Source organism: Tinamus guttatus, unplaced genomic scaffold, assembly GCF_059628265.1.
Source record: "Tinamus guttatus ecotype Peru unplaced genomic scaffold, ASM5962826v1 Tinamus_guttatus_pri_ptg000194l, whole genome shotgun sequence".
Taxonomy (NCBI): Eukaryota; Metazoa; Chordata; class Aves; order Tinamiformes; family Tinamidae; genus Tinamus; species Tinamus guttatus.
The window spans coordinates 34,953-46,390 of NW_028288728.1; the positions used below are offsets into that span (position 1 = coordinate 34,953).

The 11,438-nt window shown below is 66.4% G+C and overlaps 1 protein-coding gene and 1 pseudogene across 1 annotated transcript; one reads left to right on the forward strand and one right to left on the reverse strand.

Annotated features, from left to right (window-relative positions):
• Positions 1–4,080: 4,080 nt before the first annotated feature.
• On the forward strand, positions 4,081–5,472 carry LOC148594822 (ammonium transporter Rh type B pseudogene; annotated as a pseudogene).
• A 3,707-nt stretch (positions 5,473–9,179) lies between these two features.
• CUNH20orf204 (chromosome unknown C20orf204 homolog) lies at positions 9,180–10,912 on the reverse strand. The gene is made up of 5 exons (XM_088523616.1): positions 10,814–10,912; positions 10,488–10,622; positions 10,258–10,320; positions 9,999–10,151; positions 9,180–9,325 (listed from the first exon to the last, which is right to left on the reverse strand). Exons 1-5 carry the CDS (start codon positions 10,910–10,912, stop codon positions 9,182–9,184), a joined length of 594 nt encoding a protein of 197 aa, XP_088379742.1. The 3' UTR covers positions 9,180–9,181.
• Positions 10,913–11,438: the final 526 nt, after the last annotated feature.

The following is an 11,438-nucleotide window of genomic DNA, read 5'->3' on the forward strand; positions in this document are numbered from 1 at the left end:
ACTTCCCCGAGCAGGTGGCTGCGATCCCGCCGGGGCCACCGCTGTTGTGCTGCTTTTTATTTGTTAAGGGAGGGGAGGACAAGGTAAATCGGGGGAAGAGTTTGTTGTTTATTTTCATATTTACAAAGCGCAGCTTTTTCCTGATGCCGGGCAGAGGAAGAGGGGCAGGATGTGGCCTTCCTCCATCCCCTCCTCGCGCACAGAGCCGCAGCCCGGTGCAGCCGACGGGCCCGCGGCGCTGGCATCCCCGGCAAGGGGGGCAAAGCTCCAAGCGTGGGGTAAAACAAGAGCAAACCCCATGCAGTCCACAACTGCTTCTTATTTCAAATAAACACCACCATATATATATATATTTGCATGCATATACATATATATGTGCATCTGCAGGCCTGCAGCTACTTAAATGAGGGGAATACAATGCGCTGACTTCACTTCCAGCCTTTTTGCTCAGCGAGTGCTGAGGTGCTGAGGCCAGGGCTACAAAAAGCCACCCAGGGGCTACATGGCGATGGTCAGCGGGTCCCTGTGCCACCGTGGGGCCCCAAAGTGCCCCGGGTGCTTTCACACTGCTTGCCAAGACCGAGAGACTTTTGCTGCTGCGTTTTCACACTTTGGCCCCCAGAATGGTTGCCCTGACACGCAGGGCTCCAGGGCTGAGCCCAGCTACCTATCCCGGCTCCGACACGCTCCGTATCCGCATCGGCATCGGCCACTTCCACTCGGCTCCGTAGGGGAGGGTGAGCGCGAAGGCGCGCGCGGCTCGGGGCGGTTTCATACGCTCCGCGTTACGAGCTGGGGAAAAGCTGTGGAACACACAAGTGGTAACGCAGGATTAATCTTCCCTTTAGTCTTGGGAATTATGTTTTCATTAATCCTAATTTTTCCAGATGTTTCGCTCCTTATACCATGGTCTTCAAAGCCTCTGTGGCTACAGAGTCTAATGAAGCCATGAGAACATTTTAAAGAGAGAGATTCAAAGCTTAAATTGCTTCCTTTTTTTTTTTCCCCCCCCCCTTTTCTTTCTTTGCCCCCCTTTTCCCTTCGGTGTGTGTTGGGGAGCGCGTGTGTGTGCGGTCCCGGCGCCGCCGCGCACAATGTGCAAACAAGATGGGGCCGCGGCCGGGCCCCGCGATGCGCCCTGGCGCCCATGGGCCTGCAGGGCCCGGGGGTTTCACACAGGGCTGTTTAATGCAGCCCGCGGGAAGCGTCTCCGGGTGCTGCTGGAGAGGGGTGGCCGGGTGGGATGCTCATGGGTGGCAGAACCCGCGGTGCAGGAGCGCCTTGGGTGCAAGTACCCAGAGGGGTCCCCATGCCTGCAGCGTCCCTTATGTTTGGAGAGTCCCCAGTGCTTGCAGGGTCCCTGTTTGTTCAGAGGGTCCCCAATGTTTGGAGGGTCCTCGGGGCTTGCAGGGTCCCTGATTGTTCAGAAGGTCCCCAATGTTTGGAGGGTCCTCAGTGCTTGCAGGGTCCCCAGTGCTTGGAGGTCCCCAAGGCTCAGAAAGTCCCCGATACTCAGAGGCTCCCCGATGCTCAGAGGGTCCCCAATGCTCGGAGGATCCCTGATGCTCACAGTGTCCCCAGTACTCGGAGGGTCCCCAAGGTCCGGCAGCGGGTCCCCAAAGCGGGTGCCGGACAATCCCTCCGCTCGCCGCCGCCCGGGATTCACATCCATGTACTTATATGGCCTTCAAGCTGCGGCAGGAGCATGACCAACGTCTGGAAATCCAGCTACGACTAGCTCCCTTCATTAGTAATTTCTTGTACATGACTTTCGAGACCATAGGGATTTGTTAAATTTGCAGGAGTGTTTTCTCACAGTGCCACGGACTGGCTGCTGCCAGCATCTCTTGGCTCGGCTCTGTCGGATCCTGTTGCCTTATATGACCCTGGGCTAATTCAGCTTTCCTTTGTACGCGGCGCTCAGCGGGGAATCCTCCGGCAGGCTCGGCGCATCCTGCCGCGCCGGCGGCTCCGCGGGGCCGGAGCATCCCGCCGAAAACCTTCCCGGAGCCCCCTGGATCGGCATCCCCTGCCCCACACCACCGCAGGGAGGGAGATGCCCCCTCCAGCCTCCCCGGCGACCTCTGGAAACTTCGACCTTTTTTATGGGTGCCATAAAGGTTATTTTTTAATCGGCTCCCGGCCACGCGTCCCCACCGCTGGGTGCCCTGGGGGGCATCGAGGCGTTGCTGCGTTTCTGCTCCATTCCGTTTTTCTTTTGGGATTTTTTTTGGAAGAAGCGAGGCTTTTGGGAGCAGCTGCTTTGCTGAAGAGAGGCACCAGGGCAGGGATCCTGGCAGGAGGCTGCGGCCCCGGCCGGCCTCTCCTTGAGGCCAGGTCTGAGCTGCCTCCCTGTGGGCGCTCGAGGTGCCGGTGCCAGATTGGGCCACCCTGGGGCCACCCCGTTCCCCTCCGCAGGGACCAACCCCGCCACAGCCGTGCCCAACACAACCAGGCATGGAAAGAGCCTGGAGAACTACCCCGATTCCTCACGTTCTGCCTGCGCATTCGCAGGTGGGAGATGAGCACGCGTGCGCACGGTGTCCTGCATCGCCCCGCAGCTCGTGCCCTCTGGATTCGATCCTCGGGAGCATCGCGTGCCCCAGTGGGATGTCCCTGCCGTTCCCTGCACCGGCTCCGCTGCTGGAAGAGCCCCATGTTCTCCCAGCCGGATGCCTGGATTTCTCCCTGTGCAAGGGAGACCAGGAGCCTCCTGCAGAGGCAACGTCTACTCTTCAGCATCCACCAGGCACGCGCAGGGCGCAGGGCCCTGAGCAGGGGCATGGCCTATCCTCACCCAGGAGGTGCAGGAGAGCGGGATGGAGCCTTCTCCTGCCTCTCCACCTCCACCTCCACTTCCATCGCCACTCCATCTCCATCTCCACCTCCACCACCACTTCCACCTCCACTTCTACCTCCACTTCCATCTCCATTTCCACCTCTATCTCCATATCCAGCTCCACCTCCATCTTCACCTCCATGTTCACTTCCATTTCTGTCTCCACTTCTACCTCCACCTCTTCCTCCATCTCCATCTCTATCTCCATCTCCACTTCCATGTTCACTTCCATCTCCATCTCCATCATACCTCTCTGGGAGGAAGGAAGGCAAGAGCAGCTGGTGGCAACCTTGGCCAGGAGCAATGGTGGGACTCCACCATGCATCACCCCACCAAGTCCCTCCAGCCCTTCCCATCCCACCAGCACCCAGGGAGGTTGCTGGCTCCCAACCACCCTCTTTGTAGGACCCAAGGCCCTTCCCGTGGTGGAGCATCTCCTCCTCCTCCTCCTCCCGCGCGGTGCCCCCATCCCCAGCGTCTCGGCGTTGCAAATGGCCGGGGAGGCTTTGGCAAAGGCGCCGCTCGCGGCTTATTCAACAATTGTTTCCCATTTTGCGCCCTCGCCTGCCTCATCCTCCAGTAACAATGACGAAGAGCGGCGCGGAGCCAGCGCCCGCGGCAGGGGTGTTGAGATCAGGGACAGCACAAAAATATCTCCTCTCTGGAACAAATATTTACCAACCCTTCTGCCTTTTGTTCTTGTGGTTCTCATATTTTTTTTCCAGACATTCGCTGGCAAAATGTCACATTAAACAGCAACCCAGAAACTTCGGGGTAGCTGCTTGGCTGCTCTGGGCTTTGTTTTTCTCGCGCCGATGAATCTCCAGCCCGTCCTGCCAACGCGAACCGGTGAGAAAACCGTCGCGGCGGCCGCGTGTCGGGCCCTGGCGAGGTCGGCAGGCTGGGGCCGAGCAGAGCGGCACCCCACGGGGCGATGCACCCATCGGCGCCGTGCCGCCTTCCTCCCATCTCCTCGCAAGCTTCAAACGCTCGCGTCCACTTTTCCAGGGCTGCCGAGCCAGAGAACGGGGCTGATTTATGAGCTTTGCATATGGAGGAGGAGGCGGGTGGGGGGAAGCCTTGGTCTTCTGAACGTTGACTCGTATCTGCAGTTAAAAATTAACTGCGGCGATAAAACCGCCAATGTGCGAGCGCAGCAGAACCGCCGTCGCACACGGTCCCGTCCTGTCCATCCCAACGGAGGGACGGGCGCGTGGGTGGCCCCGCTCGCTGTCCCCGCGATGGTCCCACCGGCGGCCGGCAGCCTCCGCTGCCGCTTGCCCACCTTCCTGGGGCTCTTCCAGGGCGCCCTGCTGCTCTTCTTCGCCCTCTTCGTCTCCTACGATGAGCACACGGATGCTGCCTCGCAGGCTGCAGATGCCGACCCTGGTGCCAACGAGCTCTACGGCATCTTCCCCCTCTTCCAGGACGTGCAGGTGATGCTGGCCGTGGCCCTGGGGCTCCTGCTCGCCTTCATGCCGCGCTACGGCCTCGGCGCGCTCGCCTTCAGCTTCCTGCTGCTCAACTTCTCCACGCAGTGGGCCCTGCTCCTGCGGGGGCTGCTCTACCACCGCCGCGGCGGCCGCGTCCGCTTGGGCCTCCGCAACGTCCTCGAGGCCGAGTTCGCCGCCACCACGGTGCTCATCTCGGCCGGCGCCGTGCTGGGCAGCACCAGCCCCTTGCAGCTCCTCGTGGCCGCCTTCTGCGAGGTGCCCGTGTTCCTGGCGAGCGAGTGGGCCATCGTGACGGGCCTCAAGGTGCTCGATGTGGGGGGCACCATCACCATCCACGTCTTCGCCTGCTACTTCGGCCTCGCCATGTCCTGGGCTCTCTTCCGGGCGGGCAAAATCCGTCCGGATTGCAGCGCGGCGAAGCCCACGCGCCCGTCGGACACGCTGTCCCTGGTGGGGATGCTCGCGCTGTGGGTTTTCTGGCCCAGCTTCGTGGCGGCGCTGAGTGCGCCGGGCGCCGCGCAGCACCGCGCCGTGCTGCACACCGTGCTGGCGCTGAGCGCCAGCGCCCTGACGGCCGCGCTGGCCTCGGCCGCGCGCCGCGGCGGCCGCCTGCGCCCCGCGCACCTGCAGAACGGCAGCCTGGCGGGCGGCGTGGCCGTGGGCGCGCTGGCCGACATGGCGGTGACGCCGGGCGCCGCGCTGGCGCTCGGCAGCGCCGTGGCGCTCGCCTGCGTGCTGGGCGCCGAGCTCGTGGCGCCCGCGCTCGCCCGCCGCCTCGGCCTGCTGGACCAGTGCGGCATCCACAGCCTGCACGGGCTGCCCGGCATCGTGGGCGCCGCCGCCAGCGCCGCCGCCGTCCTCGCGGCTTCGGAGGATGCCTACGGGCAGCACTTCCATGAGCAATTCCCGGCCATGGGCAACGCCAGCCTGGCGGGCGGCGGGACGGGACGGAGCGGCGCGGAGCAGGCGCTGGCGCAGGCGGCCGGGCTGGCCGTGGCCGTGGGCAGCTCCCTGCTCGGCGGGAGCCTCACGGGCGCCCTGCTGCGCCTGCCCGGCCTGGTGCCGCCCGCGCGCTGCGCCGACGACGCGCTCTACTTCGACACCCACGGGGACGACGGCACCGCGGAGGCCGGGGGACCCGCCGAGGAAGCCGGGATGGCCCTCAAGGAGCGGGTGTAGAGGCGCCGGCACAGGGACAAGGACGGCAGAGCTGGCTCGGGGATGGCAGCGATGGCCCTTCCTCTGCCCTGGGGAGCATCTGTCCCCTGGGAGAAACACCTGGCTTTGACCCACCCAAGTCACCCTATTCCCAAGGAGATTCCTGGACTTTCCTGGCTGCTGTGCCGGCCCCAGGATGCTCCTCCGGCTCTGCCTGGGCTCTGGGGACATCTCCCTGCCTCAGTCCCCATGTGGGGCACTGCGGGAATGGGCTTCCACCCCGAGCCCATCCCTGGCATCAGCGCCAGGATGTGTGAAACGGGCTGCAGGACGGAGGGGCGTCCAGAGGCCTGAGAGCCACACGGGACAATCCGGGATGACGTCGGAGATGTCCACAGCGAGGACCGAGCAAACCGGACCCCTCGGCGGCGCCGGCCTCGCGGGGTGCCGGGAAGCGGCTCCTCCCGCAGCGCCGGCCCCGCACGGGCCCTGCGGAGCAGCGCGCGGCCCACGGTGAGAATAAAACATTGCCGAGGCCTCACAAAGGAATCCGGCGCGGCCGCCCGGCGCGGCAGAACAATGGGCCCCGGCGAGGCCTCCCGCCGCAGCGGCCCCGCTCCCGGCACCGCGCGCCCGCCGGCCCCGGCCTGCTCGCTTCCTGCCCAGGGGGGCTTGGGGAGACCGTGGCAAGCAGCAATGCACAGAAATGACATGCACACGCATGCACAAGCATGCACGTGCTTGCACAAGAGTGCACATGCATATGCACACCCATGCACAAGCATGCTTGTGCTTGCACAAGAGTGCACACACATGCACACACATGCACATGCCTGCACATGCTTGCACATGCTTGCACATGCTTGCACATGCATGCATAGCCCCGCAAGCTGGGGTTCCCCTTGCTGTCCACGGGAGCCTGCAGGGAAGCCCTCCCTGCTCTGCCAGCCTCGGCCTTCTGCAAACGCGGGAGCCTCCAGGCCTGGAGCTGCTTTTTAGCCTCGCTGAGCCCGTTGCAGCCTGGCACCCTCGGCCTCCACACGCGGTGGCAGTGCCAGGGCACCCATTTGTCAGCCACGGCCAAACCCGGCACCACGGGGTCACAGCAGCCCTGGGCACAGGGCTCCTGGGCACAGCGGGGTAAGATGGGCATGGGGCGCCCCATGGCCCCCCGTCTCGGGCACCGCGGTGCTGGCTGCGCCCGGCTCTGCCCACATCTCCACCCTGGCCGCTCCGCGAGGCCGGAGCAGCCCAAGCCGGCGCAGAGCCCCGGGCGTTTATCACGCCGTAAATCTGCCCTTTCAACAGCCGGGCGATGCCGTGGGGAGAGGGGAAGAGAACAAAACGCTCGTCCTCGCGGGCGGCGCGGGCCCCGCTGCCAGGCCCCTGCGCTCCCAACGCCGCCCACGAGCCCCTCCGGCCCTGGGAAACCGCAGGGAGCCTCTCCCGGCCCCCCGGGACTGGGCCTGGCCAGGAGCATCCGTCCCCTTTCCTGGAGCCCCCGTCACCAGCATCACCCGCTGGCCCCCAAGAGCCTGTCAGCACCACGGTGACAGCCCGTGGGGACCCCCAAACCCCATGGGGACAGTGGCAAGAGCTCGGGGGGACCCCAGCCCCACGCAAGCCCCAGCTCCAATTGCGGCAGGGATTGCAAGAGGAGAGCGGAAGGCAGGAAGCCGGAGCTGTTTTCCAGGCGCTCGGACGCAGCTGGGAAGCCCTTGGGCTGCTGTCCCGCGGGGCGGCCCCGCACACCTGCAGGCGCACGGAGCGCCCGAGGCCGGCACGCGCGGGAACGCCGGAGCGGCACGATGCGCATCCCGGCACGCACAGGATAACGCGTCCTGCAAGGATGCGCGTCGGGACGAGCGCCGGGACGCAGGGCCTGGCCCGGGCCGGCCGGCGGAGGCAGCGCGGCGGGCGCTGGAGCCACATCAGAGCCGCCCCCCGGAGCCGGCGGGAGCGCGCGGCGCTGCCCTCGAAGGAAATGCGCTCACTCCCATGTGCTGCACACTTGGGCTTGCCTCGCTGCTATTTTTATGTGACTTTTCAGGCCCGTTTCCTTTTTCCGGCTGTTTTGCTGCAATTCCACCGTGGCTCCGACCTCGCTTTTCCCCTCCCTCCCTGCAGCCCCTTCCTTCGCTCCTTCCTTCCTTTCCATGCGCTCATTCCTGCCGCCCGCTCCCCCCACCGTGAGCAAGCGCCCGGTGCCGGAGCCGCTCCGGGAGCAGCGCCGTTCCCGGCCTTCCCAGCCCGGCTGCGGAGCCGAGCGCACGGGCGGCCCCGGCAGCGCTCCGGTTGATCCGGGCGGGCGCTGACAGCTCCGGTGGGAGGGGGGGAACTTTGCTCCAGCCTTGACGCAGGAGCCGCCGCGAGTCACACGGGTGCCCTGGGTGCGAGGGCCCGGCCCGGCCGCATCCCCCGGGAAAAGCACCAGGATGCCGGACCCCCCACCCGGCCCTGCAGGGAAGCAGGAGGATTTGGGAGACCCCACGGGAGGGTTTTGGTGTAGCCAGGGGGCTGCTGGGCTCCCCTCCTGCCACTTTTCTTCCCTCCATTGAACCCGATGAAAAGCGCTGGCGGGGCCAGAGCTTTTGTTTAGGGAAAAGCAGGGAGGAAACACAAGAGAGAAAACAGAAAAAAAGCACAAAAAAAAGGCAAGAGAAGTGCAACCCCCATTGCCAGTACGGAGGCCCGGGCTGTGCACACCCCAGTGCAGTGCAGGGAGCAGCGGGTGCTGCCCGCGGTGGCATTGCCAGCCCTGGGGACATTGGGACACGGCCCCGGGTGGCAGAGCAGGCCGAGGGACACGCGTCGCGGCCAGGGGCCACGCGGCGGGGCCGAGCGCAGCCCGTTGCTGCCATCTCGTGTCCTGCACCGCTGTCCCTGCAGCGAGCGGCGTCACCGCCTGCGCTACTGCAGGGCCGGGCTGCTCTGCTCTTCGTCCCCATCGCGGTGGGGACGACGCTCCGGGGACACGCAGCATCCATGGGCACCTGCACACGGAGCAGCTGGAGCCCTGCGGGACAAGGAGCCGATTTATTTTCCCGCACAGGGAGCAGGGGCTCCGGCTCCCGCTGTGCCCCGTGGGCCAGGGCGCTGCATGGGGCTCCCCGCTCGCAGCAGCTCGGTGGATGTTTCTCCCTGTTCTTTTTGCTGCTCCTTTGCCCTGCCAGGTGCCCTGCGGCTCCTGTGGGTTGTGTCCAGGCTGTCCCCAGTGCAGAGGGGACGTGACACTGTGGGCAGGAGGGACACACCGGTGCCACGAGGGATGGGCAGGGAGGGAGCAGGGCAGCGCCAGCAGCGATCCCAGGCCCAAACCCTCCTCCTTGGGCTCGGCTTCGCAGTCACAAGTTGCCCCAAGGAAGCGGCGGGTGTTGCAGAGCCAGGGCCTGGAACATCACAGAAATCCAGGTCTCTCCCTTTTCCCAGCGCTCCCTCAAAGTTGCTGGTTTTTCAGACACTCCTGCAGCAGAGGAGCCCGGTGGCATCTGGCCCTGCAGCAGGGCTGCTCTGGGAGCACCAAGAGGATGAATCCAACCCTAGCACCCGCCAGGATCCACGCAGCCATCTCCGGAGTTGAATTTGCCCCAGATGGGGGAAGGAGAGCCCTGGAGCGAGGAAAGCGGAGCAGCGTCGCGCTGCAGCTCGCGGCACGCGCCGCACACGAGCGCCCGGCGAGCGCCGTTACCTGCAGGGCGGGCGAGGGGCCAGGACCCCGCGCGGGCAGCGCCTAGGGGTGCCGGGCGGGCGCGTGCAGCGCGTAGAGCTTCTCCCAGCACGTCGCCAGCCGCTCGGCCTTGCGCGCGATGTCCCGCAGCTGCTTCCTGCGGCGGCCGGGCCGCGCGCGCCGGGGCTGCGTCGGGGCCGGCGGCAGCTTCTGCTGCGCACGGGGGCGTCAGCGGCGGGGACGGAACCAGCGCGGGGCGAGCGAGGACATGCGTGGGATGGGGGTGCCCTGTAAAGGTGCTGGCTCCCCCCGGGCTGCCGCTCACCCCACGGCTTCCACCCCGGATCAGGAGCTATTGGCGGCTGCAGCTCATGGGCGATGCTGCTGCCTGCATGTCCCCAGCGGAGCCCCGGGACACAAGAACCTCCTGGGAGACCCCCGGGACATGAGAATCTCATGGGAGAGCCCTGGGATGCGACAACCTCCTGGGAGAGCCCCAGGACGTGAGCCCATCCTGGGAGAGCCTCGGGACATGAGCCCATTCTGGGGGAGCCCCGGCTTGTCACCCTCACGCCCTTCCCGGGAACGCCGGGATGCAGGAGCAGAGCGGGGGAGCCCACGCGGAGCAGGAGCACCCCTGGCCGGCTGGGGGGCTCTTGCAGCAGCACAGGCTGGTGCGAACCCTCCGGGCCGGGGGTTTCCAGCCCGCGCTGCCGCGGCCGCACGTCACTCTCTGGGCCGGGCGGTTGGAAGCTCGCGGGACACGCGTGTCCCCACCCCCCCAGCCGTAAAACCAGCACAGACCTTCCCGCCACGCCGGGCCGGAGTACGTGGGCCCAGGCGGCCTCGGCCCGGTTGGGGGGTTTGGAGGGGTTCCCACCTTGCCGACCTTCCTGCAGTTCTCCCGCAGGACGGACTCGGTGTTCCTGGCCACCTTCCACACGGCCAGCTGCTCAGGGCGGCGCAGGGAGCCCCCCGCCGCGTCCCGCAGGGACATGCTGATGTTGTAGATGGAGAGCAGGATCTTCTGGTCCTGGAAGAGGAGGAAAGCAGCACCAGGCAGGGAGGGAGAAGGGGGTGATGGCCGATCACCGTGTCCTGAGCTTGCTGGGGCTCAGCCCGCACGGCCCTCAGCTCACCTTGTGCCAGCGGCAGGCGGGTCCCGCACGGCCCTTCCCGGCTGCCAACACACTCAGGTTTCTCTGGAAAAAGGAATCAGAAAAAGGTCAGGGTCAGGTGCCAAAGCACCGTGCCCTTGCACAGGGCTGGACCCCCTGGCTGAACACGCAAAACCCTCTCCCGCAGCCCATCCCACGCCCCCGGCAGGCATCATCCCGGGAAGAGGGGCCCGGCGGCTCCCGCTCCTCACCAGGTTCTGGACCTCGTGGAAGAGGACGGCGCGGTACTGCCGCAGGATCCTGGCGATGCTGCATCTCCTGCCCCTGCTCAGCGCCGCCGCCACCAGGAGCAGCAGGACGGCGCCCGGGAGCGCCCGCGGGAGCAGCTGCGCGGGAGGCCGGGAGTCACCGCAGGCAGCGCTCCGGGATGCGCCGGGAGCCCCGCGCTCCTTCCAGGCACAACGGGAGCAGCCGCATCCTCTCCCACCCATCAGAGTCTTCTCTTCCGTCCCTGCTGCCCCGACATGGTTGGGCACCCATGGAAAGAGCCCGTCCTGGCACCTCCGCAAAGCGGGACAAGGATGTGGCCCTCGTTCCCAGCACATCCCGGGTGCTTCCACAGCCCTTGGCGCTCCAGGGCCTCCCGCCAGCCCTCGGGAAACTCGAGCACCAACATCGGAGCTGGCGGTGGAGCGCGGCAGCGCCGGGGAGGGACGGCGGGACCCTCCCGCGCAGGGACACGAGCCCAGGTGCTTTGACAAGGAGCCAGCGGGACCCGGGATGACCGAGACGGGGATATTTGAGCAGGGCCGCGGCAGCGGAGCGAGGACGGGAAGCCCGGAGCCTGCCAGGAGGAGCCGGGGGCCCCGCGGCCGCGCACACCTGCGGCGCGGGGACACTCCATCAGCTCCCGCCGCGGCCGTCAGGTCCGAGCAGGCAGAGAGCAGCCCGGAGCAGCAGCCAAGCGTGCGGAGGCGCCGGGAATGCCGAGCTGCCGGCTCCCCGGAGCCGCTTCCAGCATCACGGCTGATTCCAGCTGCGCACGGGACATTGCTCACCCCTCTTCCCGCACCCGCGCGCCCCTCGGCTCAGCCTCTATCCCCAGGGCCAGCACTGAGGATCTCAGCCCCAGGCAGCGCGCTCAGTGCAGGGAAATGAACCCGGGGGTGGCTTTTAAAATCCGTGACCCGTCGCAGCTCCCC

Excerpts from the sequence above, each read along its gene's own strand:
- CUNH20orf204 (XM_088523616.1), bottom strand. The coding sequence starts at position 10,912 with ATGTTGGTGCTCGAGTTTCCCGAGGGCTGGCGGGAGGCCCTGGAGCGC. Across the intron at positions 10,152-10,257 it reads CCGCCTGCCGCTGGCACAAG|GACCAGAAGATCCTGCTCTC; the intron begins GTGAGCTGAGGG and ends CTCCTCTTCCAG. Across the intron at positions 9,326-9,998 it reads ACTGCAGGAAGGTCGGCAAG|CTGCCGCCGGCCCCGACGCA; the intron begins GTGGGAACCCCT and ends GCGCAGCAGAAG.